We start from the raw sequence: 23504 nt of genomic DNA on the forward strand, positions 1-23504 counted from the left end.
GCATTTTAGAGGTAGTTTAGATCTACTGATAGGCACAGCGCTGATTGACAGCCACAATCCCCTTGAAGACCATTCTCAGTTACCACTGGTGGGTGGAGCTATACAAAACCTACTGACTAAGTCACTGTAATGGGTAGAGACTTTCCTCACCTTGAACTAAAGTCTTCAAACCGTTCAGAAGCATTTTAAAAAGACTGTATATTAAGTAGTTGTCATCTAACACTAGTGTGTTGATGTGTGCCTAATAAGGTTTTTCAGAATAGCAACTGAGATGATGCCTATCTGCTGTAAGCTTTTTGTTCAGAGCATAAACTAACACATCTTAATCTGAAAAAGAGAGATGTTTTGCTGCAGGGTTAAGATGTATGCTTTTTTTAGCTTGAATTGCATCTTTTTTGTTGTTGTTTCTAGGCTTGAGCATCAAAGAATTGCTGATATATTTGTTAAAAAGGGTCCCTACTTAAAGATGTATTCAACTTACATCAAAGAATTTGATAAAAATGTTGCATTATTAGATGAACAGTGTAAGAAGAATGCAGGATTTGCATCAGTAGTCAAAGACTTCGAGGTATTGTATTCTTTTTTAAGATATATCTTTATATCTTAAATCACTGTTTTGTGACTTTTTAGCAGTTGTGATTCTCCACTGGGCTTTAGAAACTGTTCCTATTTTGTTTGTGTTTTGGTGATGGGGGTTTTTTCTGCAGTCTTGGCTTAAGACAGGAAGAAGACAAGAGGCCTTTTGAAGGACTCAGTGTTTCAGATTCAGATTATTTTGAATGCAAACTCAAGATAATTAGCATCTTTGAAGCATGGATCTTTTAATTCTGTGTTGTCTTTAGAGATGTGGATTAATTAAAACTTCTGCAGTGGGCATTCCTGTCTTCTCTGCCTTTTTGCCAAATGGACACTCACAGTAATGACAAAGGAGCATGTTGCTCTTGCTATGCTGTTTCTTTTATTTCTGAGAAGCTTCACCTCTCTTCCTCCTAGTTCAAAGCACCTGTTTTGAATCTACAGAATATGAGTGCTTACTCGTGTCTTTCATGCATGGGTAATTTTGCATGCAGTCTTCCACATGGAGATTCTTGCTCTGTAATGTGGTGCTTAACACTGTGGCAGTAGCACTTTTCAAAGATAAAAAGCTTATCCAGTAGTTGTTTGTAGGCATGTTTTCTTTTGCTGGAACTTTTGACTGCTGTGGAATTATTTATTTTGGGTGTTTCTTTCAGATGAGCCCCCGCTGTGCTAGTCTGGCCCTCAAGCACTATCTGCTCAAGCCAGTTCAGAGGATTCCCCAATACAGGCTCCTGTTGACAGGTACAGTCAAGCTTTTTGCAGACTTAAGAAGCCAGTCTTCACATGCCCCAGGACACCTGTTTTCAGACAATTGTGTCCATCTGTAAACTGACTTCAGATATGTGAGGCTTTTTAAAATCGTGTCACAATATGTGAAGCTCTTTTTAAAACATGGCATGGGTTTAGATGCTTTTTTTGCTAATATTGATTGTGGTAAGATACACAAGCAAGATCCTAATGTTTCCAGCACTGTAGTGTGTTCTGATAGTAGATTCAACAGCACATAGAAAACAATAAACCTGTCATGGTTTTTGCTTGAATTTGTGGTAATAGAAGCCTGTAATTTCCCTTCCTAAAGGGTTGGAATGCTCCTGTTCTGCTTTGGGTTTTGCTTTTTTGGTTTTTTGGGGGGATGATGGGGTTTTAACAAATGAAAAAGGCAGTATGGAAAATTGGAGCAAGGAGAAGAAAGATATCTATGCAACTGTGAACGTCTGTAAGTGGTTTCTCCTTTTCTCCCCCACCCAGGTGTTTTGTCTGTAAAATCTATTATCTTTTAAAGGCAAAACACATGTTTTTAGTGCATGCCAATAAGTGCTTAAGACTTAAGGCTTGCTACCAGAGCCAGCTGAGGAGCTGATTTGGAGCTAGGAAATCTGGGCTCTGGCACTGGTGTGTTTGGGTGGCCTTGAGCAAGTCATCTCCATGATGCAGTGGGGGTTTTTGTCTGCAAAGGGAGGGCAGTGACAGAGGCCTCCTTTGTGAAGTATTTTAAGATGTGTTTGTTGTAAGAGGGGGATGGCTCCTGTAAGGATTTGGAAATACTTGAGGCATTGTTTTTGAGAGCCATTGCTTCTTGATGAGCAATTTAAAAATAACCTCTGTTTATGTAGTAACTGCAAAATAAAATGCTCCGTGACCTTTTTTTTTTTGGCTCTGTAGCAGCTCGTTGGCATTTCCCCAGCACGTACTTAGACTAGTGATGCTATGGCAGGGTTAGACTTAAGTGTTATAGAACAGTTACCAAGTTATTAACATTGACTTTTTCATTTCAATCATCTCATTAAACTCAAGATGTTGAAAAAAGGGGGGAAACTCTTATTAAATGGAATACTCAGTAGCAGAAAATCTTAATGATACTTAATTGATGAAATCAACTCATAAAATGGCATTTGAAGACTTGGTATAGTTTGTTATACACTTCAAAATCAGTGGAGCCTTGGGTAAGATCAAAGGTTTTAATTGAAACAGAGTTTATTTAAATAGAGGATCAGGATGGAGCAAATGTCATTGTCTCAGCAGAGCGAGAGATGTCGGGGATGGATGGCACTGAAACAAAACTCAGATGTTGAAGGCGAATTCCTCATGATGATTAGCTGTGGCTGGGACAGACTGTTTTAGACCTGAAAAAGCCTCATTCTGTGCTGATGTAGGTTATTGAGGGTGTCCCCAGTCTGCAGACCTTACTGTGGCTGCCTGACTTTAAATACACCTGCAAATACTGCTGAAAGGAATGGGATTGCCATGCTGGTGGCAAATTTAGAAACGTAATTTTCTCTTGTTCTATGTGAACAATAAAAGAGATCAGGCCAAGAATTTAATTATGCTAGAGCTGGAAAGGGATGTTTTGGATCTGTTTCATTTTCAGCCTGTCCAGTCTTTCATGCATGTATGTTGCCCTTGAGTTCTTGCTCTTCCATGTGTCTGTGGATGACCCATCTGCTTAGTTACTTTCCAACAGCTCTGTGTAATATTGAGCAACGCCTCTATGAACTTGTGCTATGTGAACATCTGGAGGATATGCAAAGCATTTGTATCTTTTTTTGCAGTGGGTGAGATATAACCATGGAGAGCTGCCTGAGATGGGAGGAAACTGTGGGGAGGAGGGCGAGAGCAGTGGAATGAAAATGATCCAGGAAACGAAGCTGTCAGGCCTAAGTCAGCAGGGATTTCTTCCTATTTAGATGTTCTGTGTCAGTGGGACAGCTTTGTACTGGTAACCTGCTGCTACTCGGTCACATCACAAGACTGTTGCAGTGCTTTGAAGTGGAGTTACTTTTGTGCTCACAAAAGCAGGAGCAGGTGGACTCATAAATTAGCCAGGGAGATGCACAGCTCAGCACTGTTTCTGTTTAATTATACAGCTTCTCCAGTCCAGTAAGTGCACTTCCACTTCTTCACATACTGGCCCTGAGCACTGTAGGGTAAATATTAGATAGCTTATGGGGGAGGTTAATCAGAGGGCTCCTCTGAGAAATGAAGGAGAGGTGATTCTCTTCTCCCAAAAACCTCTGATTTGCGTAGATGACTTGAGACTGTGCAATATGAACAGGCTCTTGATTGTCATATTATCCTTAACTGGGTTATAGTGAGAGGAGGCTGAGTGGGATGAAAAACTAACCTTTTTGCACTCTGCAGCTTTGCAGGTTGTAAATAGAGTTATCAGACTCAAGGCCAGTTGCATGTTGTGGAACAATTGCTTTGAGTCTAAATTAATTATATTAGACAACCCAAGACAAAAAGTAGATAATGATGCAGGAGATAATTTTAAGCAGAAGAAGTGATAGCCACTGCCCCCAGCAAGTAGGAAGAGAGAACTGGGGGCTGCTGTCAAGTAGAAGTAGGCATACAGAAATTTTCATCACAAGAACAGTGCTAATGTGCTCTTATGTTTATTTTTGTTGTGCTTTGGAGTATCCAGCAGAATTAAGAATTTCTGAAGGTATGATTAAGGTCTTTCTAGTCTGAACAATCAGAGCTCATTTCAGAGGGGATTTAAAATTTTTTTTTGCAAAGATATTAGATGCTATTTCACCTTAATATATGACTTCTGTATTTATTTAATCTAGGAATACTTTTGCAAAAATTTACTGCAACATTTTTCATGTTTGTGAAATCAGCTTGTCTTATAGTTTATGCCAGTACCTCCAGAAAGCTGTTATAAGAACAGAATTTCCAGTGTGTATTCACAGAAGAGACTAAAAATATCTGTTCTGACGCTTCTCTGGAGCTGAATTTTAGCTGTGAACTGAGGTCCACTTACCAGACAAAGAAAGTACTAAGATGAAAATTACCTATTTATCATTTTAAGGATTTATAGCTGTTTTATTGGCTGATGCATTTTTGTAAGACAAAGGCTGCCTTCTGTTTTAAATACGTAATTTTGAATGAATGCAGTTATGCTAAAATTATGATTTTCCCTCTTCTATTCACAAATTATATAATTTAAAATGCTAGAAAAGACCCATACAAAAATGGGTTTGAGTGGTGGTGTTTTGGGAAACATGTTATAAAGCGCAAATATGCCAAGAAATAATTAGTTCCCATCTTAGGTCTCTGGTTTTATGTTTCCACTGGAATTACTTTGGATGTTAAATTGGATGTCTTCATGTACCAGGGACAGTACATTTGCCAGCTGTACTTTTGCAGATGAGGAACTTATACCCACCTTATCTCTTGTTCCCAGCCTGTAGAGGTGAGTTTGGGAACCTTATTTCTGTATGAGCTGTAGGGACTCATTTTTTATACTGGGAGATTCCTATTGGAGTCTTTTATGCTGGCCCCAATGAAGATCAAGTTGCAATTGTAAAGCTCTAATTTGTTAGCTTAATGGTGGAGTCCAAATAGTGCTATGCCTCAGCAACCTGGCACAGCTCCAATTTGAGAGACCACCTATCCACAGGCAGGGCAGGAGAGGGCAACTGCTGTTGTATCTGTGACAGGTTCCCCCAGGTTAAACCAAATTAAACCTGGTGTGAACTCTTCTCAGTTCCTTTCAAAATACCTCCTGTTAAATTTTTTTTTCCCCCTCATATGAGCCCCTTACCAGAATAACCCAAGGTGAAGAAAGATTAACTATTTTTTTTTTAATTAAATATATGGCCACCTAAATATTGCATTGAAATGGCTGGTAGCTACTACAGCACAAGATTTTGAGGGACATGAAGTATGCAATATTGATAGAGTGTAGCAGAAGTAGTTTTGGTGCCAGATCAGACTTGTCTTAAAAGATCACATGTTAACCAAAGCCTGCTAATGATCAGGCAGAACTCTGAGGATAGCAGAAAGCTGTGAGTGTTCCCATGGACCAGCCAATCATGCTTCCCAGAGATCCCTCCCTGCCTCCCAGCTGGTTCCTCTTCCTGCACCCCAACCTGCTCTTCATGCTTCTCCCTTGGATCCTCCCTTAGGTCTCTGCCAAACAATAAAATGTCAGTGCCAAATGTTTCTCTTCCTGTACTTCTGTTTTGCTCAAAGCTTTCATTAACTGTGACAAGTTCTCTCACTTTTTGTAGCTATTGTACTGCAGAAACATATTTTATAATTCCCTTTTAATTTTGTGCATAAGGAAAAGATTACAATACGCTGAATGGTCTCTGAGGGGCGTGCATGAAACAAGACATCTTATGAAGGCAGGAACAATTGGCTCCTGATCCTTTTTGAATGAAAGAATGAATTTGGGTAGGGCAAGCATATGGGAGTTGAATTATTTCACTCCTACATGAAGCTTGTACAATGAGAAGCTAAAAATGAATGCTTGCTACATTACATGTAATTAGTTTTCATTAGATCTGCCAGAATATTAATACTTCATTCAAAAGGTAATTATAAATCAGTATTTCTTGCTTTTATCAATCTAATGTATATCTCTTGGAATGTTTCTGTTTTGGTTTTTTTTCATTTTATGGAGTTCAAAGCTTATAGAGAGTAGATGTTTGACGTTTTGCTGAGGATATATATAAATATTTGATGGGGTATTGCACTTTTTGATGAACTAGACACTCAACCAGGGAATGGAAACTCGAGGGGAATGTTTTCTTGTATAGTCATACATTTGGAGTTAATTTTAGTGAAGTAAAATAGATTTTAAAACTACCAAGCCTAATGGATCAAGGGTGCCATCTCGTGGTTGAAGCACGTGCGTCACTGGAAACAGAAAATGCCTATTTGAACATTAAAGGAAGTATATTGTTTTTATTACCAAAAAATATTAATCATAATCAGATCTTCTGTAATGGACTACTTTTTAAATTATCTCCTATAGACTAGCTTAGGTGTTCAGACAGATATCTATAATCTTCTAAAGTTTTTGCATCAGCTTAAATGTAAATGATTGCAAATGTGTACTAATTTTTCACTTGCTTGTTTTTTCTGAAATAATGCATCATTAATGTATATTAATATATTAATGTATATTGTATAATAATACAATATATCACTTTTCACTGGAGAAGACCACTGCTTCAGTAACCTATCTCTTTGTTGGTATACTTTCATTATTGAAATGCTAGTTTTCACTTTAAAATCTGTCAAGGTAATAACAAAGATGAAGTAGCAGACCTTTGTCGATTAAGTAGCAGATCTGAACAGTAGATTTCCAGGAAAATGATGGAGTTTGCTACTTTCTGGTGTTGTTTTATTTATTTAACAAAACTATCTTTATATTATTTTTTCTTTATACAGATTATTTAAAGAATCTTTTAGAAGAATCTGCAGACTATAGGGATACTCAAGGTAAATGTCTCTTTAAAGAAATAACTGCTAATGTACCAATGTTTCCAGGTTTTAAATGCAAAATGCTAAGTCAGTAATAGAACTAAATAGAAAACATTTCTAAGTTTCTCAGCAGAGATACGAAAAGACTACAAACTTGTGTTTCAACAAAGTTTGGAGCTGGCAGTCATATCAGTTCATGCTTCAGTTGAAACCAAGAGCTAAGAGCAAAGTTCCACAGGCAGTTTAAACAGATACTTCAGGCACTGCCATTGAAAGAGACAGTCCCTTGCATCTGTAGACCTTTAATAGGCAGCCTGCTCTCTCCAGCCTTTCTGGCCTCCTCCTCTCTCTTTGTGCCAGGAAAAGCATCCATGTGGCAGAAGTGAGCAATATCAAGGAGCTGCCATGGGTAGTAATTAAGCTGAGGAGTTGTCCAGTTTGACTTGTCAGAAGCTGCACAAAAACACGTTACTTACACATGTTTGCCTGCATGTGGGGAGAAAGGAGAGCAGAGGAAAGAGAAGTAGTTGGTGAAGAAGAGGAGACAGGCCCACACAATTGTAGTAGTGCAGGATTAAGATGGTTTAACTCAAGCACATCAATGCAATGCACATTCAGGCTGTTACGTTCTTCAGAGTGTGCCTCAGCAGTACAAAAAATGCTCCCAGCTGATGTTTCCATTTAATTTGCATGAGATTGTCACATTTGTACAAATCCATTACCTTTAGATGGGTTATTCAGATGTAGTTGCTTGAACTTTAATAAATGAATACTTTCAATGTACTGAGCCAAATTTGCTTTCTTTGGTGGTACAATGCCATTAAATATATGAGTAAATATATTTCTTAGGACATTTAGACATATTTGAGTATGTTGAAGATACAAGCCAAAAATATTTTAACTGATGGCTCTTCAAGAGAGAGAAAAGTTCATTTTGCACTTCTTATGTCTGTGAACAAAATAGTACTTGCATTGCATATTAAATAGTTGGCCGCTTGGAAAGAGAGCAACCTAAGTACATACTTCACTTTTTTTGTGGTTTCTCCAGCTTCTCTGGAAGCTTTTTGTAGCTGTATCTTTCACAGTGTTTTTCTGTCCCTTCTTATATCAAAGATAGAAGCTGAAGCTAAGTTATGACACCTAAGTGTTAATTTGACACTTGCCATATTTGGTAGTCCATCTTAGAATTTGGGTAAGAAAAGAGAATTTTATCTTTAGTCACCAAGATCTTTATTGTAATAATTGAGCTTAACTTACTTCTAAATTTGCTTAGTTGTTTAATTCCACTGCAGGGCCCGGGAGTGAAGGGAAGGAGTGGAGAGGGAGACTAGGTTTGGTTGTGATTAGTACTCTTGGAAAAAAACCCAAATAGCACAATTCTTCTTGCTGACCTTCATTTGAATACATTACTTCAGCTAAGTGGTATAAGTGGAATGCTCTTCCCTGCCAAAAAGCACTTTGTTTATGGACTTTGACCCTATAGATTATTTTATGTTGTTGTTTAGATTCATTTAGTCTTGGCTGCATAAATAGTCCTGAGATCCTTCAATAGCCAGCAAATTTTATAATTTTCTCTAAAATTCTTCAATCTTTCTTAAAGTCAATGAATAAAATTTTAAGATGCGTGTATAGATAGATAGATATAGTAACTGAAAGATGAAGGAAAGTATGGCAAAGAGAATCAAGTACTCATTCCTATCTTTGTGAATTTAGCTGCATTTCCCTTCATCTTTTTTCACGTGGGTGGGAGCTGGGGAGGGTTTTGCATGAAGCAGCTCCAACATTTCCTAGAAAGAAACCATCAGCTACATTTCAGCTGGCTTGCTTGATACCATGACATCTATATCAAAACTTAAATTTTGATCAAATGCATGATGTGTGCTATGTATTTTAGCTGTTTGTGCTTGCATCGCCTTGGTTTGTGACAATCTTTTACAAAAATTCTCCTTTGATTGCTTAGAAGGAGCTTCTTGTTCATGGCTGTTTAGTTTCTTATATGGCTTCATGACTTTCTGACCTTTCAGTTCAGAAAGCTCTGTCTTTTAACATACTTTCTTTCTGAATATGAGTCAACAATAAAGCAAGTATAAGTACTTCTACAGTACTAATACTCCAATGATTATCTAGGATAAAACCCCAAGGCCTTGGCTTTACCTGGTTTGGTAGGCTTCTCTGTGGACTTTTAACCAAATTTATTCCTTTCTTTTAAGTGCTTGACTGTAATTCAGTTACTCAGCAGGTGCTAAATGCTTTAGGGACTACATTTCATCAGAATAGTTGTTCTAGCTTTCTATTAAGTGTCTTTCTTCTACTTAAGTGAATTGCAGCATTTTAGATAACATCCTTGTATGGGATGGGCCCTTAGACTGAACACTCACTGTATTCGCATAATCATTTTATGTAACTGCATTTTGCACTTCCATCTTAGGATATTTTACAATTAAATTGCATTAAATATTAAATTATTAAATATCAGTACTTAATAAAATTGGTCATATTTGGTAACTTTTTTCAGAGATTTATTTTTCTTTTGGTATTACAATTTCAAAATTTAGAAATTTGAACTTTACTGTCATTTTGAGGGGCAGGAAAACTAAAGGCAGAAGACAGAAATGGCAAAGATTTATATAATTTTTCTAGGTAGGCTTCCATGAATTGCAGTGACAACATTTGGGTAAAATGGCAAAAACTTAGTGTCTACAGAGTCTCCATTAAAATGTCATTAACTTTTCTGCTCTAAGTATAGTAAGTAGTTGGTTGTGTGAGAAACTGGAATTTAACATTGCCTGTGGACTGTATTGAGTAGCTGTAAGAAATAACTGGCACTGTTGATTGAAGCAATGACTTGCTAGGTCATGCTTATTAAGCCATGATCCAAAGACTCTGGGATTTTTGGGACATGCTCCTGAATGTAGTGACTGTACGATAAGATCCTTCAATCTTAGAATGATATGGAAATGCAGTATGGTATCTGTGCTTTACATTATACCAAGGCTAACTGGTCTAACCAAAACATAACTCCTTCATCTTTCAGATGCATTAGCTGTTGTCATAGAAGTAGCAAACCATGCCAATGACATCATGAAGCAGGGAGTAAGTATTTTGCCTTATAAGGCTGGTTGATTAAAACTTTCTCTTTCTCTCTCTTTTGTCCCTTAAAAGAAATCATAAATACAAGGGCAAGTACTTACCTTCTGCTTTTTTCTCTCATAGGATAACTTTCAGAAACTCATGCAGATCCAGTACAGTTTAAATGGACACCATGAGATAGTACAGCCAGGAAGGGTAAGTGCCCCACATGGCATTCAGCAGATGGCAGTGAAAGTGCAGATGATATACAAGCAAAGACTGGCGCTGGAATATACCAAGAAGAAAACTGCTTCATTATTAAGTTCTAACACTCAAATGAATGCTGCTGCTCCATATGCGTGGGGTTTTTTTAGACATTCATCTGACAGAAACTTAGAATTTTTAGAATATGATTCTTTGCCAGATCTTGCAGGCAGTTTTTTGTCCTCAAGCTTAAACCGTATTTCTCATGATTTCACGTGCAGCATGGAAAACTAATGCAGTCATCTATGCTCACTTTTAGAGAAACCTAAGAAAAAACAACTTTTCTCAGAAAGGGAACCCCAAATCCCAAAACTTGTACAGCACTTCTAGTGTAGTAATAATAATAATAGTCATTATAATAGTCATAAAAAAGTCAGCTCATTTGCATGGCTTGTGCCCTAAAAAGCTAAGTTTTGCATTTCTTGTTTTAATTTACTAGGTCTTTTTGAAAGAGGGAACACTGATGAAGCTATCACGGAAGGTCATGCAGCCAAGAATGTTTTTTCTGGTAAGATGCTATGTATGTTGCTATGTGCCTTATACTAGTGTAACTTTTAGTGGTTAAAACATCACACTGCAAACATAACTAATAACTCCAGGTAGCAGAAAAATTGCTAATTGTTGGTGTTCTATTCAGTCAGTTCTAATGTAGACATATTGTCTGTGGCATATGCACTAATTTTAAGGGAAAACCTGCTACTGCACCCTTCCCTTCCTCCTTTTCTTCCTCCCATCTCCCTCCTCCTCTCTCCTTCCCCTTGCAGGAGCCCACGTGCATCCTGAGCAGAGCACTGGGTGGAAGTTAAGTACTGGGTTCTCTTCCTGTCTGTGCTACTGCTTTGTTTTGAAACTTCTATGCATCTCTGAAGTTTCTGTTTCCACTTGAACGTTTTGTTTATCTCTTCTATTTAGACAGTAAAGCAGCTGTTATCCTGTAATTTATGGCATTATTGGTCTACAGTCCTGGCTGAATTCTATCTTGTAGTTACCCTAATATGAAAAAATACTTCCTAGGAAGTCCTGGAGTGTGTATTATACCAGTTATGGAAATATTCTCAAAAATGTGGTGCTATATCTCAAGCCTCACAAACCAGCTATTGCTAATTTCAGTGTCTCTGTCTTGGATTTTCTCTGTTTTGTTTTATGGGGCAAGGATTTTTTTTCCTTTGGGGTTTTTCCTTAGATATAAATGGTACAGACTAGCATTCAAAAATCACACACAGTGATTTTTCCATTTATCATGTTGTGAAGATTTAGTCATTTAGTCATTTAGACATTTAGTCATGTGAAGATTTTAATCATTTGAAATATTTGGTTATTTTGCAAATTATCTCATAACAAAAACTTATGAGACACTTCAGGTTTTGGTACTTGTTTATGTGTAGTAAATGAAGTTTGGATCCATGTGTTGAACAACACAAAAAATAAAAACATCTTAGCTACTGTTCAGTAAGTGCACTGAATGAATCCAAGTCTGGTAGAACAGGAAATAAACAATAGATGCACTTCAAACTGGTAAAATTCACAATATATGATTAAGTTTTTCCTTATAAAGTTCTAATCCATTCTGCTATCTCCTAGCTTCTGGATTGCTTTGATTTGTTTGAATGGTTAATTCTAATATCCTTTTAAACTAGTTTGCTGTATTATATACCTGTATACACGAGGAATGTTTGTTTCCCTTTTGACAGCCTGTTTTTTGACATCCATACACTGTTTACTCGTGCCAAATGTACATTTACGCAAGGAGGATATAAATAGATACCTATTGTTATCTAAATTCATACATGAAAATATTTCTTGGATTCTAAGTGGAATAAGAGGAAGTAGAGGATACCCTTCTGGACAGTTATCTCAGTGCTGTAAGAGTTCTGTACTTCCAGTAAATTGCATCTGAAATTATCTGTCGTTTAACAAACTTCAGTCACTAAAAAGCATTCTGTATTACAGTTCAATGATGCCCTGTTGTATACTACTCCAGTTCAGTCAGGAATGTATAAACTCAACAACATGCTGTCATTGGCTGGAATGAAGGTGAGTCACTTGTTAAAGTGAGCCTTTCTCCAAAGCAACCTAAACTCAGGCCTTCAAATTTTGAAAACACAACTGTTTACTGTTGGTAAGAGATTATTTAATATGCTTATGTTCCAGAGCAATCCTTACAGGCTTAATGTTTTTTGCATAATGTGGCCTGTGAGATTGCTATCTAGGTTTCCCTAAAAGTTCTGTTACCACAACATCATCTTGGCTGCATTTCACCCAGTGTTGTCCTACTCTGGAATAGTCTGCCTACTTATTTTTTGTATTTTATTTTGTTTAGACTGTCTCACTTCTGCCTTTTAACTGCTTTTATTGCTGACACCCAGAGAGTAGGCATGTTTCCTGATAAGATCCTGGTGGATCAGTTCTCTGTGGTTTATAGAGATTTGCTAACTGTGAGGGAAGGTACGACTTTTCTTCCTGAGCCCTTGTGAAAAGCATCAAAGTTAAGCCTTGAACCCCACTGGGTAATGATAAGGGACATGTATGACATATAATGACTCAGTCACTGACATGACAGCTAATGGGAACAACAAGTCATTGCCTTGGGAGTCATTGTCTCCAGTCCTGTCAGAAAAAATCACCAAGTCCAGTTGCAGTGCAGATCTGGCACTCATGTCCAAAGTTTTGCAAGCAGAGCTACAAAATCTCCTTTGCCAGCAGATGTCTTGCAGCAGCTCAGACCCATTCTTGACTTTAAAGCCCCCTTATGTTTGAAATTTGGTAGCTCAGAAGGATCAACGGGGTAGTCTGGCCCTTGCCTACTCTGGGGTACACCAGTGGGCTGCATCTCATCCTACAGCAGCAGCAGTGCCTTTTTATGTCCAGTTGCAGGAGGTGCTCAGGGAGCAACATGACTGGGCCTGTGTGGAAGGTGTCTGACAGCTCTTGGGTTTCATTCCTCTGTACACCTCCAGTGTTTGTATGAGGGCCAATGAAACAAAAGGGCTGCATGTAATCCTAGTGTAGCTGGGCCCTCTAGACTGGTATATGATTTCCTGTTTCTGAGTATTTTCTCTCCAGTGTTCCTCTTCTGCAATAAAAATGTAAGAGATTTTACATTAAAATTAAAATTAAAGCAATGACAAAAGTACCATTTTGGTTTGAATGTGAAGTTTTCTCTCTTGGCTGAAGGTTAAGAAGCCAACCCAGGAAGCATATCAGAATGAACTGAACATTGAAAGCGTAGAGAGATCCTTCATTCTTTCAGCAAGGTAAGTCTTTCAAATAAACAGTGATTTTAAAACTAGGAGTTTTCAAGCAGACCACACAAGCTTTTTGGAGCTTTTGTGCTTAATGTAATGAAAAGTTACTCTTGGCTAGAGTAATTACAGAATAGAGGGAATCAGTAAATCAGAGTGAATAAAACCATTGTTTGGTTCCTCTTTTTCACCTTAGCTATACCTTCAGAAACTTCAAGTAAATTGAAATACTACCCTTGCACTGCCTTTCCTTGAGAGGGTTTCAATTTACTTCATTTTAGGATTTGCTTTTCAGTATTTTTTTATCCTTCTAAAATTACTGATATGCTCTATGTTACCAAATTCTCTAAGTAACAGCAAAAGGATATATGGTCACTAAGCCCAGGCAGCTCTGGTCACCTTCACTGAGATGCCTTTAGCAAAGGCCTGTTTTTGTGGATTGTTGTTTTTACGGTGCTTGAGTTGAAGTTTTATGTGTTCTGACATTTGTGACAGTGCTGATACCAATGAAGAAAGACAAGTTTTTTATTTAGCAAAGCTGAGCAAGAGCAGACTGCTGCTTTTTGTGTGACCTTGTAAATACTGACATGAGAATGCACAAAGATAGCAGTATCTGTAGCTGAGGGGTAGACCAAGGTTAACATTGTCAAAGAAGCCAAAGGAAGTAGCTCAATTTTCAGAGCAGTAGTTATTTATAACAACACATTTGAAATGGGTAATTCTGTATTTCTTAAAAAAATTTAAACATTTCTTATTGTCTCCTGCATACTGGGGGAAAAATGCGTTTCACAGTTTAGGGTATGGTTCTGCTCCAGCTCTGTTCTGCTTAGGTGCCTTGGTGACTGGGTATCACACAGACACATGAAGGCATTCAGGGGGTGGCAGCAGGCAATGAGGATTTATATTTATCTCTGCTTGACTTGAAACAGTGTTGCACATTTAATTCACTTATTTTCAAAAATTGTAATAGAATAATTGAAATTTCTTAACATACATGCTATCTATCTTCCACAAAACAGGATAGACTAGTCTTTTTCATTAACAGATTAAGTGGTAGATTAAAATCATCTCCTGGGAAAGATGTGCTGATCCGTAGGGGAAAACCCCTATATATAATATGCTCATCAAATTTGGCATAGTTAGTGACATACTTTTGTCTTAACCTTGAAATTGCTGGAATTAACCTCATATTACCAACTGAGGCTGCTACAATTTGCTTTTTTTGTATTAGTGTTGTTGATGTTGCATCTTTGGGGAGCATTCAGCTCTGTTATTTTTGTACTTGCTGGGAGCCATGCATGTGCAGGAGCCTTAAGTTAGACAGCAGGGACAGAGAGAGGTTACATTTGCATGCCATGAAGGAGGTACTGGAGGCTCCAGATGTAAATAACAGTTTTCAGATTGTTTTCTGTCTGTCACTAGAACTGGGCCTGTTGTGGTGTAGGAGGAAAGCAATTGAAAAACACATCCAGCAACAGGTGCATGCATATATTTTTCCCAATCAGCTATGTTGTTCCTATTGATAAATATTCTAAATGTGAAAAGAATTTGTGTCTTGTCAATCCAGATTGCATCTTCCTTTGAATGATCCCTCATTCTAACAGCTTATCAGGTCCTACATGGTAAAAAAAAAAAAAACCCTTAATTTCAAAACAGTTCAGATTAGTCCTAAAGACACTGGGGACAAATTTCACTTCCATGGGTTTTTTTCAAACAGTAAGCATTACATGGAGTGTACATCAAACAAGAGATTCTGAAATTATCCTGAGAGCAGGGGCAGGGAAGTTAATAACAGAAATATAGATTAATGCCTAGACAAGAGTCTTTGTCACTTCAGGTTTAGTTTTACTGATATCATTAGTATTCTGCTTTATCTAGTTTGGGTTGAGGTTTCAGTTTTCCTGAGATATCTGTAGGAATGTGAATTGTTTTTCATAGTACAATGCAGTACTGTACTAGAAATCTCTTCATCAGAAAAAGTTAGTGTATCCATCTGCATGATAAAGCACTGTACAGAAGTAAACTTTGGTCCTGGCAGCAGCAGTCGTGGCAGCCTGACATGGTCTGGCCCCTCACTAATGGTGATGAAGAGCTACCCCAGGCAGATAGAGCTGCATCTCTTCCTATTCTACCTGAGGGTGATCAGGCAAGACTGGCTCAGCTGGGAGAAGTGCCCTAAGGCTCTGATCCTGGAAACAAGAGGGACATGCTTCCCCAGTGCCCTCCTAGGGCCACTGAGCTGTTTGGCTCCAGTGAGCAGCTGGATGTTTGCCCCAGCACATGCATTTGCCAGTAGTAGCCGTTGCTGGGGTTCTCTGTAACCCATTTTAGGCGTTCTACTGTGATGTTAAATAAATAAAAATCATAATGTTTAAAAACCCAAGAAGCTACTATAATTTTAGTAAACAAAATCACTTTTGGAAGGATGCAACAAATGCTGGACTTGCAGCAGGGAAAGCGGTAGGGCTGGGCAGCTAAGAGGGAGGGCTGGAGTGACAGCCAGAAGAAACTGCTGATTTTGCTGCAGCAAACCATTACGTCAGTTCTCTTGTCAGTAGTACCACCTTTGCTCTTACGTTCTGAAGGGTTGTAAACAGTCCTAAAGGCCACCACTAGCAAACCTACCAAGCACAAGGTTCCTGGTGAAATATTAGGGTGTAAGCCTGTAGCTCATTGTGCAAGCCGCTGCATACGGAGGAGTCCCATCCCCACATGATGGGGGTGGTGGTGGTATGTAATCTCTAAAACCTATGCAAACTTTCAATTTAATTAACTAATACAGTTACAGGAATCTAATTAAATGTAACCAGATTTTGAAAAAGCCAAAGGAGTTGATTAGAGTTATGAATATTACGTAGTTAATGCAGACCAGTTGTTCTTTCTGGATGAGGAGGCAAAGGTAAATAGACCGAACAAAATGTTCCACTCAGAATGTGAAATGTTGGGACAAACACTAATGCATTGCTTTGCCCTTGCATGTATCTTATTTCCTCTCCTTTTGTTCTGATTTTGTTGCTGTGTGTGCTAGATTTTTTTTTTTTCACTTGTGCCTCATAGGCTTCCTGTGTGTTTACTTCAGCAGATTTGTTCTCTCTGATTCTGCATAGTTTCATCCCATTCAACCCCCCACATTCAAAATATTTCCTTAAAGGTCCAAAGATGATAAAAGCTTCCAAATTCACCTACAAAACCAATAAACAATAATTGGTGTTAGACACCTCATTTGTTTAAGTCATTGCTTACCTCTTCCCTAATTTTCCTATCTATATATTTGTGTTCAATTCCTTGGTTTAAACAAATTTATTTATTTGATACCAACTAAAAAGTGGGAAATAGAAAAAAATATTGGGAGTGGATTCTTGTTTAAATTTTAGAAGCCCTTTTTAAGCTGGCATGGCATCTTAAACCATCTAGCCATTCCTCTGCTGCAAAACTACTTCATCCTTTCTCAGAGCCTTCTCTGTGTTGCTGGCACAAGTAGTTGTTTAGTTGTGTGATGAACCTAGTCAGTAAATTGATCCAGAGGAAGGCAGGTTGATGGCTTGCTTTACTATGGATTTATTTCCCAATCTAGCCTGCTGCATAACTGTGTGTTCTGGCACAAGAGTGAAAATAAGATCTAGTGACTGAGAGAAAGCAGTCTTTGCAGCAGGAAAAGCACAGATTTATGAAAATGGTGTTATGCCCATGCACAGAGGAGGTGCTTTGGCACTGCACATAATCCAGTATAGCTGCAGGATCCTGGTGCACCAGATGCTCTGTGTGCTTCTCGTGTCATGCCACTTCAGCCTAATGCTTTCCTTGCACTTGATTAGTGAACCACCAACTGTGGGATAAAGAGATGGACTAAGCCTACCTGTCTGTCTCTTTGAGTTAGCTCATTCAATGGAAACGTTTTGGGAAAAAAAATTATTATTTGAAAGTAGCATGATGTGGTACGAGAAAATAGTTAGGAGCACAAGGCAGGAGAAGAGTCAGTGTGTTTTTATTTGACAGAAGCTTGGAGTTTCACAGGGTTATAACAAACTGCACTCTGAGACAGAAGGAAGTGGGAAGAAAAAAAGACTTGTTGAAATTTCAGGTTGCCTTCAAGATGGAAAGCCCATGCCTTTGTTCTGGGAACATCATTTAAACAAGTATTATTCAGGCTATTCAAAGGTCTGGGGAGGAGGGTGAAGCAATGAGAGACAAGCCTTGAAAGAATCACAGGAATTTTGGAAGGAGGAAAGGGAAGGAGGGAATCCACATGACAACAACAAAGAAAGAAACCTTTTTTAGTATTAGTCAACATAACTAACACCATGCCAAAGGTTACAAAATAATGGCAGTTGCAGTAGGAATTGTAGACATTTTATAAACTGAAATTGCAAGAGGGTTACTCCAATGTGCAGTAAAGCTAGTGGAATTCTAATCAACACTTGCTTCTAAGAATGTTAATAATAATAAATTGTTTTTGTGTGTTTTTACTCCAACAGTTCTGCTACAGAAAGAGATGAGTGGTTAGAAGCTATCTCCAAGTCGATTGAAGAATATACAAAAAAGAGAATTACATTTAATCCTAGCAAAAGTCTTGAAGAGGTATATCCTGCCATTATTGTTGGTTTATTCCCTTTTTGAATATAAAGTTTCCTCTCAGGTGCTTAGAGAAACAAGAGGTACTCCATGATGAATCATAAAGCAGGATGGTAAATAATTGAACAGATGGTAGAACAGAATATTTCATAGTGTTACCTACTTCATACATTTAAAAATACTTTCTTCAAAAAAAACCCAAATCAGCTTTCACAGTTCTCTCTGTAGCACAGAAAGATGAAATGAAAAGGTTTTAAAATAAACAGCTATTGATCAAAGTAGGCTGGTAAAGCTTGAAAGTCATTAAATGCATCTGTGTTGTCAGGCTTGCATTATAATGGTCACTGTTGAAATAGTAGATAACATTTAAGACCATAATAACTTACCAAAGAAGGCTTTCCAACACCATTAGCATTATCCTATAATCAGTGGTGAATATTAGTCTCATTTCTCCTCACTGAATGTAATGATATTGTACCTATGTTCTCTCAGGCAGAAGAGAAACAGGAAGAAGATAGTCCTCTGGGGTCAAAGGCTCCCATCTGGATCCCTGACACAAGAGCCACAATGTGCATGATCTGTACGAGTGAATTCACGCTGACATGGAGAAGGCACCACTGCAGGGCGTGTGGGAAGGTTGGGTGATTTTGTGGTTACCTTTCAGTCACTCCTTCAGGTTCCTTGTGTGACATTCAGGTGGAGCCTTATCACTCCAAGTACTCTTCTAAGCAACACTGTACTGTGGTGCAGTTATGTGGGTTAGAACCAACATGTTCGAGTCCATGGTTTGGGGGCTGGGGTTTGGGTTTTTCAGATAGGTGTTACGACAGAACAGTATTCAACCTTCAGCATGCTATGTGTTAGTTATTATGCATTCTGGAGTGCTATTTGTGGTTATTTTGCAATTACATTATACCCATGAATGTTAGCTGAAATGACAAAGTAGCTTCCTCACTAATTTTCATAAGATAATGATTAAAGTTAGTTAATGATTTAAGTTTAGTACCAATCTTCTTTTATATTTTACACTTATGAAAGCTATATCTAATAAACTTTATCTTTCTTGTTTTAATCCAGTGGGAATACAACACTAGAATGCAATGCAGTTGAGACATCTGTGTTGTAAAGAAGTCACCAAGAGAGCAATAGCTTTTTAGCTGTTTCAAAAAATTTATGATTGAAACAGTTCAGTAACACAGTAGGCTTGTTCTGTTTGGCTTATCGACTCCTAATTCACTAATTTTTCTTTTTAAATATTTAAATTTTTATCATTTAGACGAGGAAAGGACAGCATGTTGAGCATAAAGAGATGGGAACAAGGCAAGTTCTTAAAACATTTGCACTGTAAAATAGTGCCTATTTCAGGTTTTTATGGGCTTAAAAATGCTGAAGTGAATATCTTTGGGTATTTGGTGATTTACAGGTGCACATCATGTGCCATAATGGTTTTTATCTGTTTCTGTTTCCAGATTGTCTGTCAAGCTTGTTCATCAAACAAACATGGCTTAGACTATATGAAAAACCAGCCAGCAAGAGTATGTGACCATTGCTTCAGGGAGCTACAAAAGCAAGGTAAAGAAAACCTCCACAAACTGTCTGTCTTACTTTTGCGGCCTTTATAACATGGTGTGTGCCTCATCTTTACTGTGGGTTCAAGTGCTTTATTCTGCTTGTGCTTGAAAAATGATAGGCACCTGAGATTCTAAGCCAAACAAGCTTCTGTGGAGCAAGCTAGGAAATGGACTTGCTCTTTCTTCCAGAAACGTGTGCCTTTACCTTATAGTAATGACATGTAGTTTATGCTGCTTTCGTTTGGAGATAACAGGTGTTACATAGCTTTTCATTAATCACAGGGTACAAGTATACATTAGAGTCCTTGCAGTTTATCCTGATCTCCCAGGAGTTTCATGTGTACTTTTACATTCTGTAACTTTTATGTCTGTAAACTTCGTTTTTGCCAGCTAAGCTGCTGAGATGGCTAAAGTTCTGGGGCTCTGTAGAGACATAGACCTTAATCTTTCTGAAGCTGAGTCTCTTCAGGTCTATAACTGGCCTCAAGCCACTCTCAAGCCTCAGTTCATATGCAGTTCAGGGATTTGGCATATCTGTACCTCAGTTCTGAAAGCAAACTCCTAACCATTGCCTACTGAACGCGGCAATATGAAATTCAGCGTAAAACACCACAGCTAGAGCAGCTTTCATTGAAATGCTTTCAGAGAATGTAGTGCCTAGTGGAAAGCAGTGGCTGGATAGCCTAATGGTGATAACATTTGTTTAGAGAGGAGGTCCAGGGTCAGTGTCCTCATCCTGAGAAAACTCTAGTACATCTCTTTGAAGAAGCTTCATATCATTCTGCAGAAATAAGTGTAAAATCAATTGAAGCACCTCTCAGTGAGGTGGGAATCCAGTCCCATCTCACAACACCTGCTGTGAATTAAGTTGGAACACTGGAGTATAAAGTACACAAATGAGCTGTAAGCAGACTGGAAGAGCTTTCTGCCCTTCCCTCGGCAGAGGCTCCAGCACAATGTGAGCACTCTAGGCTATCAGGAAATCTGTGGTGCCCAGTGAAAAGATAAAGTTATGGATCCCAGCACTCCGGGAGGGACATTTCTCACGGGGGTGCAGAAAGCAGCATGGATAACCCTGGAAATGACAGTGGGAGCTGTGGTCATGGGAAGGCCTTTGAACCACCTGCAGGTGTCTGAGTTGGGCACTAGAGGCTGCTGTGCTGCAGGCAATTGCAGCTGGCGGAAGTTGGGAAAAGGGCTGGGGAGCAGGTGCAGTACTGCTGGCAATCACAGCAATCATTGCTCTCCTGCTCTTCTCATTATTTCAGAGCCTCACTGAGTTCAGGGCCAACTCTAGAAGTAGGCTTTATTAAACCATTCATTCCAAGTGCAGCTGTAACAAAAGTGGTGGTAGTTGCTAGAAAAAGGGGTTTTGAAGAGGTGAAGTGTTACAGAAGTCTTCCAAGAGAAATGAAGTAACTGTCTGTGGAAGTAGAGAAAGACAGCCTGTGCTCGGAGATGGAGACCATCCAGAAGTGTGTGTGTGTGCTGGAAGAGGAGCATCCCTATTGAATAAGGCTGAGAAGTTAACAGATGTAGAGAATTGAAAGATAAAGTACAGACAACATAGAGGACAGCTGTAAAAATTTGCTGCAATTTTTAAGACTTAATTTTTACCCTCTTTATTAGCCAAGGCAGTACAACATCCAGAAAACAGATTTTGAAAACAAACAAGACAAATTTGTTTAGTTTTAAACTTCTTGGAGTTTTTTTCGTATGATTGTGATTTGGGGGATTCTAACTCATTATGTTAATGATAACACTGAAAAGTTAATTCAGTGCTGAATTTAATGTGATTAGGTGTTACTACTGTAACCCTGTAAACTGAATAAAAATGCCAGCTGTTTTTAAGAAGAAAAGTCCAAGAATGAATTGCCTGTGTTTAGTCATCTGTGACTTGAAATCAATATATTCATCCTGTGAATTTTAGATAACCAGTGCACTCCTAAGAGTGGATCCCCAGTCAACCATAAATCTCCATCAAGTGCCTTGTCTACAGTATTGCAAAGTATTCCCTCTGGAAGAAAGCAGAAAAAAATTCCTGCAGCCCTCAAAGAAGTAAGTGTTTTATTGGTCAAAAGTGGTGCCTTATTGGTATTACATCATCAATATTAAGAGTAGGGAAAAAATTCTTTTTTAACTATCTTATCTAGAATCAAAAGTCGAAATGTGTCTCTGAGGTTTGGGCCTTAGTTTTAAATAGGCAGGGATGTATAAACTATTAAGCACTGTGTAAACTGCATAAACACCTGTGAGACTGTGATGCAGACTTATAATTAAAATTGTAATTTCTTTCTTGCTTCCCTGTGTTTCCCTGAATTGTGATTTATCACTGTACCAACAGTCAGTGATGAGACTCCTACACAAACTCAGTTCTTGGTTAATGATTAGCAAAGGCAGAGTGAAACCCTGCTTTCTGTAGGTCTTGGGAATGGGAGGAAGTGGTTTTTCAGCAGGTTTGCTGATGATACCAAGCTGTGTGTTGCAGTCCACCAGAGGGAAGGGCTGCCATCCAGAGGAACTTGGATAGGCATGAGGGAAGGTCTATGTGAACCTTACAAAATTCAACAAGCACGAGGTTCTGCATGTTTGTCAGGGAAATCCCAAGCACAAACCCAGGCTTAGTGGATTGATGCCAGCCCTGGGGAGAAAGAGTTGTGGCTGTTTGTAGATGAAAAGATCAACATAAATGGGCAATGTGCACTTGCAACCCAGAAAACCAACTGTGTCCTGAGCTGCAAGTGCAAGATCCAAAGCAGCGTGGCCAGCAGGGTGAGGGAGGGGATTCTGCCTCTCTGCTCTGTTGAGACCCCACTTGCAGTGTAACTCTCTGGGGTCCCCAACGTAATAAGGACATGGACCTGCTGGAATGAGTCCAGAGGAAGCCTACTCTACTAAGTTGAGGGAGGGCTGGAGCACATCTCCTAATAGAACAGGCTGAGAGACTTGGGATTGTTCAGTCTGGAGAAGAGAAGGCTCCAGGGAGATTTGGGAGCAGCCTTCCAGTACCAGAAGAGGGGCCTACAAGAAAGCTGGAGAGTGACATTTTACGAGGGCATGTAATGATAGGACAAGGGGGACCCTTCCTAAGTTGAAGGAGAGTAGGTTTAGATTAGATACCAGAAATAAGTTCTTTACTATAAGGGTGGTGAGGAACTGGAACAGGTTACCCAAAGATGTTGTGGACTCTCCATCCCTGGAGGTGTTCAAGACAGACTAGATGGGCTTTGAGCCATCTAGGCTACAGACATGACAGGGGAGTTGGAATGGGATGATCTTTAAGGTCCCTTCCAAGCTAAGCCACTCTGTGATTCTAAGATTCTTCTTATATAGGAATGTGTGTTCTCCAGCTGTATGTTTTCCTCAGTGTTTCAGCTCTCTCTTGTCCTATTGTAGCCAACTTAAGTTCCAACCTTCATTTACTGGAAACCTCTCTTCCAGACCAGATAGATGGTAGCAGGCAAAATAATTTTTCTTTCACCTGAGTTAGTTAGCAACATTAACCTGAGATCAGGTAAGAATTTCAGTCTCTGACAGGCAGGAAATCTGTTAAGAAAAAAAAAAAAAAGCCGTACTGTGAAATCTTTAGTGTTTGTTGACTCTTTTTTTTTTTTCCCTCTTTAGGTTTCAGCAAATACAGAAGACTCTACAATGAGTGGCTACCTACACAGATCTAAGGGCAGTAAGAAACCATGGAAACACCTGTGGTTTGTTATAAAAAATAAGGTGCTATACACATATGCTGCTAGTGAGGTAAGAGACCACATACTAGAAATTAAATATCCAGTGATAATACTCTCTTTGTAACACAGTTGTTTATTCTTATGATCTAGGAAAAAAAGCTATAAAATTAGATCACCTTACAGTATTTGATCTGATTGTGATGCAGTATTTATGAAAAGGCCCAGTAAGCTCGATACCATAACACACTGATATAGCTACAGTGTTTCTGATTCCAAATCTAGCTTTGAGTACCTCTGCACTGCACACC

General features: G+C 38.6%; 1 protein-coding gene across 1 annotated transcript in view; it reads left to right on the forward strand.

The window, feature by feature from the left end:
* FGD6 (FYVE, RhoGEF and PH domain containing 6) overlaps nt 1–23504 on the forward strand; it is a 72286-nt gene that overhangs the window by 41077 nt on the left and 7705 nt on the right. The window contains exons 7-19 of the mRNA XM_056510011.1: nt 412–568; nt 1233–1320; nt 6763–6813; nt 9830–9888; nt 10009–10080; nt 10568–10636; nt 12079–12162; nt 13303–13382; nt 17846–17948; nt 18435–18578; nt 19412–19514; nt 21444–21571; nt 23138–23266. Of these exons, the coding sequence (XP_056365986.1) occupies nt 412–568; nt 1233–1320; nt 6763–6813; nt 9830–9888; nt 10009–10080; nt 10568–10636; nt 12079–12162; nt 13303–13382; nt 17846–17948; nt 18435–18578; nt 19412–19514; nt 21444–21571; nt 23138–23266 (1267 nt within the window). The remainder of the gene's footprint in view (nt 1–411; nt 569–1232; nt 1321–6762; nt 6814–9829; nt 9889–10008; nt 10081–10567; nt 10637–12078; nt 12163–13302; nt 13383–17845; nt 17949–18434; nt 18579–19411; nt 19515–21443; nt 21572–23137; nt 23267–23504) is intronic.

Source organism: Oenanthe melanoleuca, chromosome 1A (genome assembly GCF_029582105.1).
Source record: "Oenanthe melanoleuca isolate GR-GAL-2019-014 chromosome 1A, OMel1.0, whole genome shotgun sequence".
NCBI lineage: Eukaryota > Metazoa > Chordata > Aves > Passeriformes > Muscicapidae > Oenanthe > Oenanthe melanoleuca.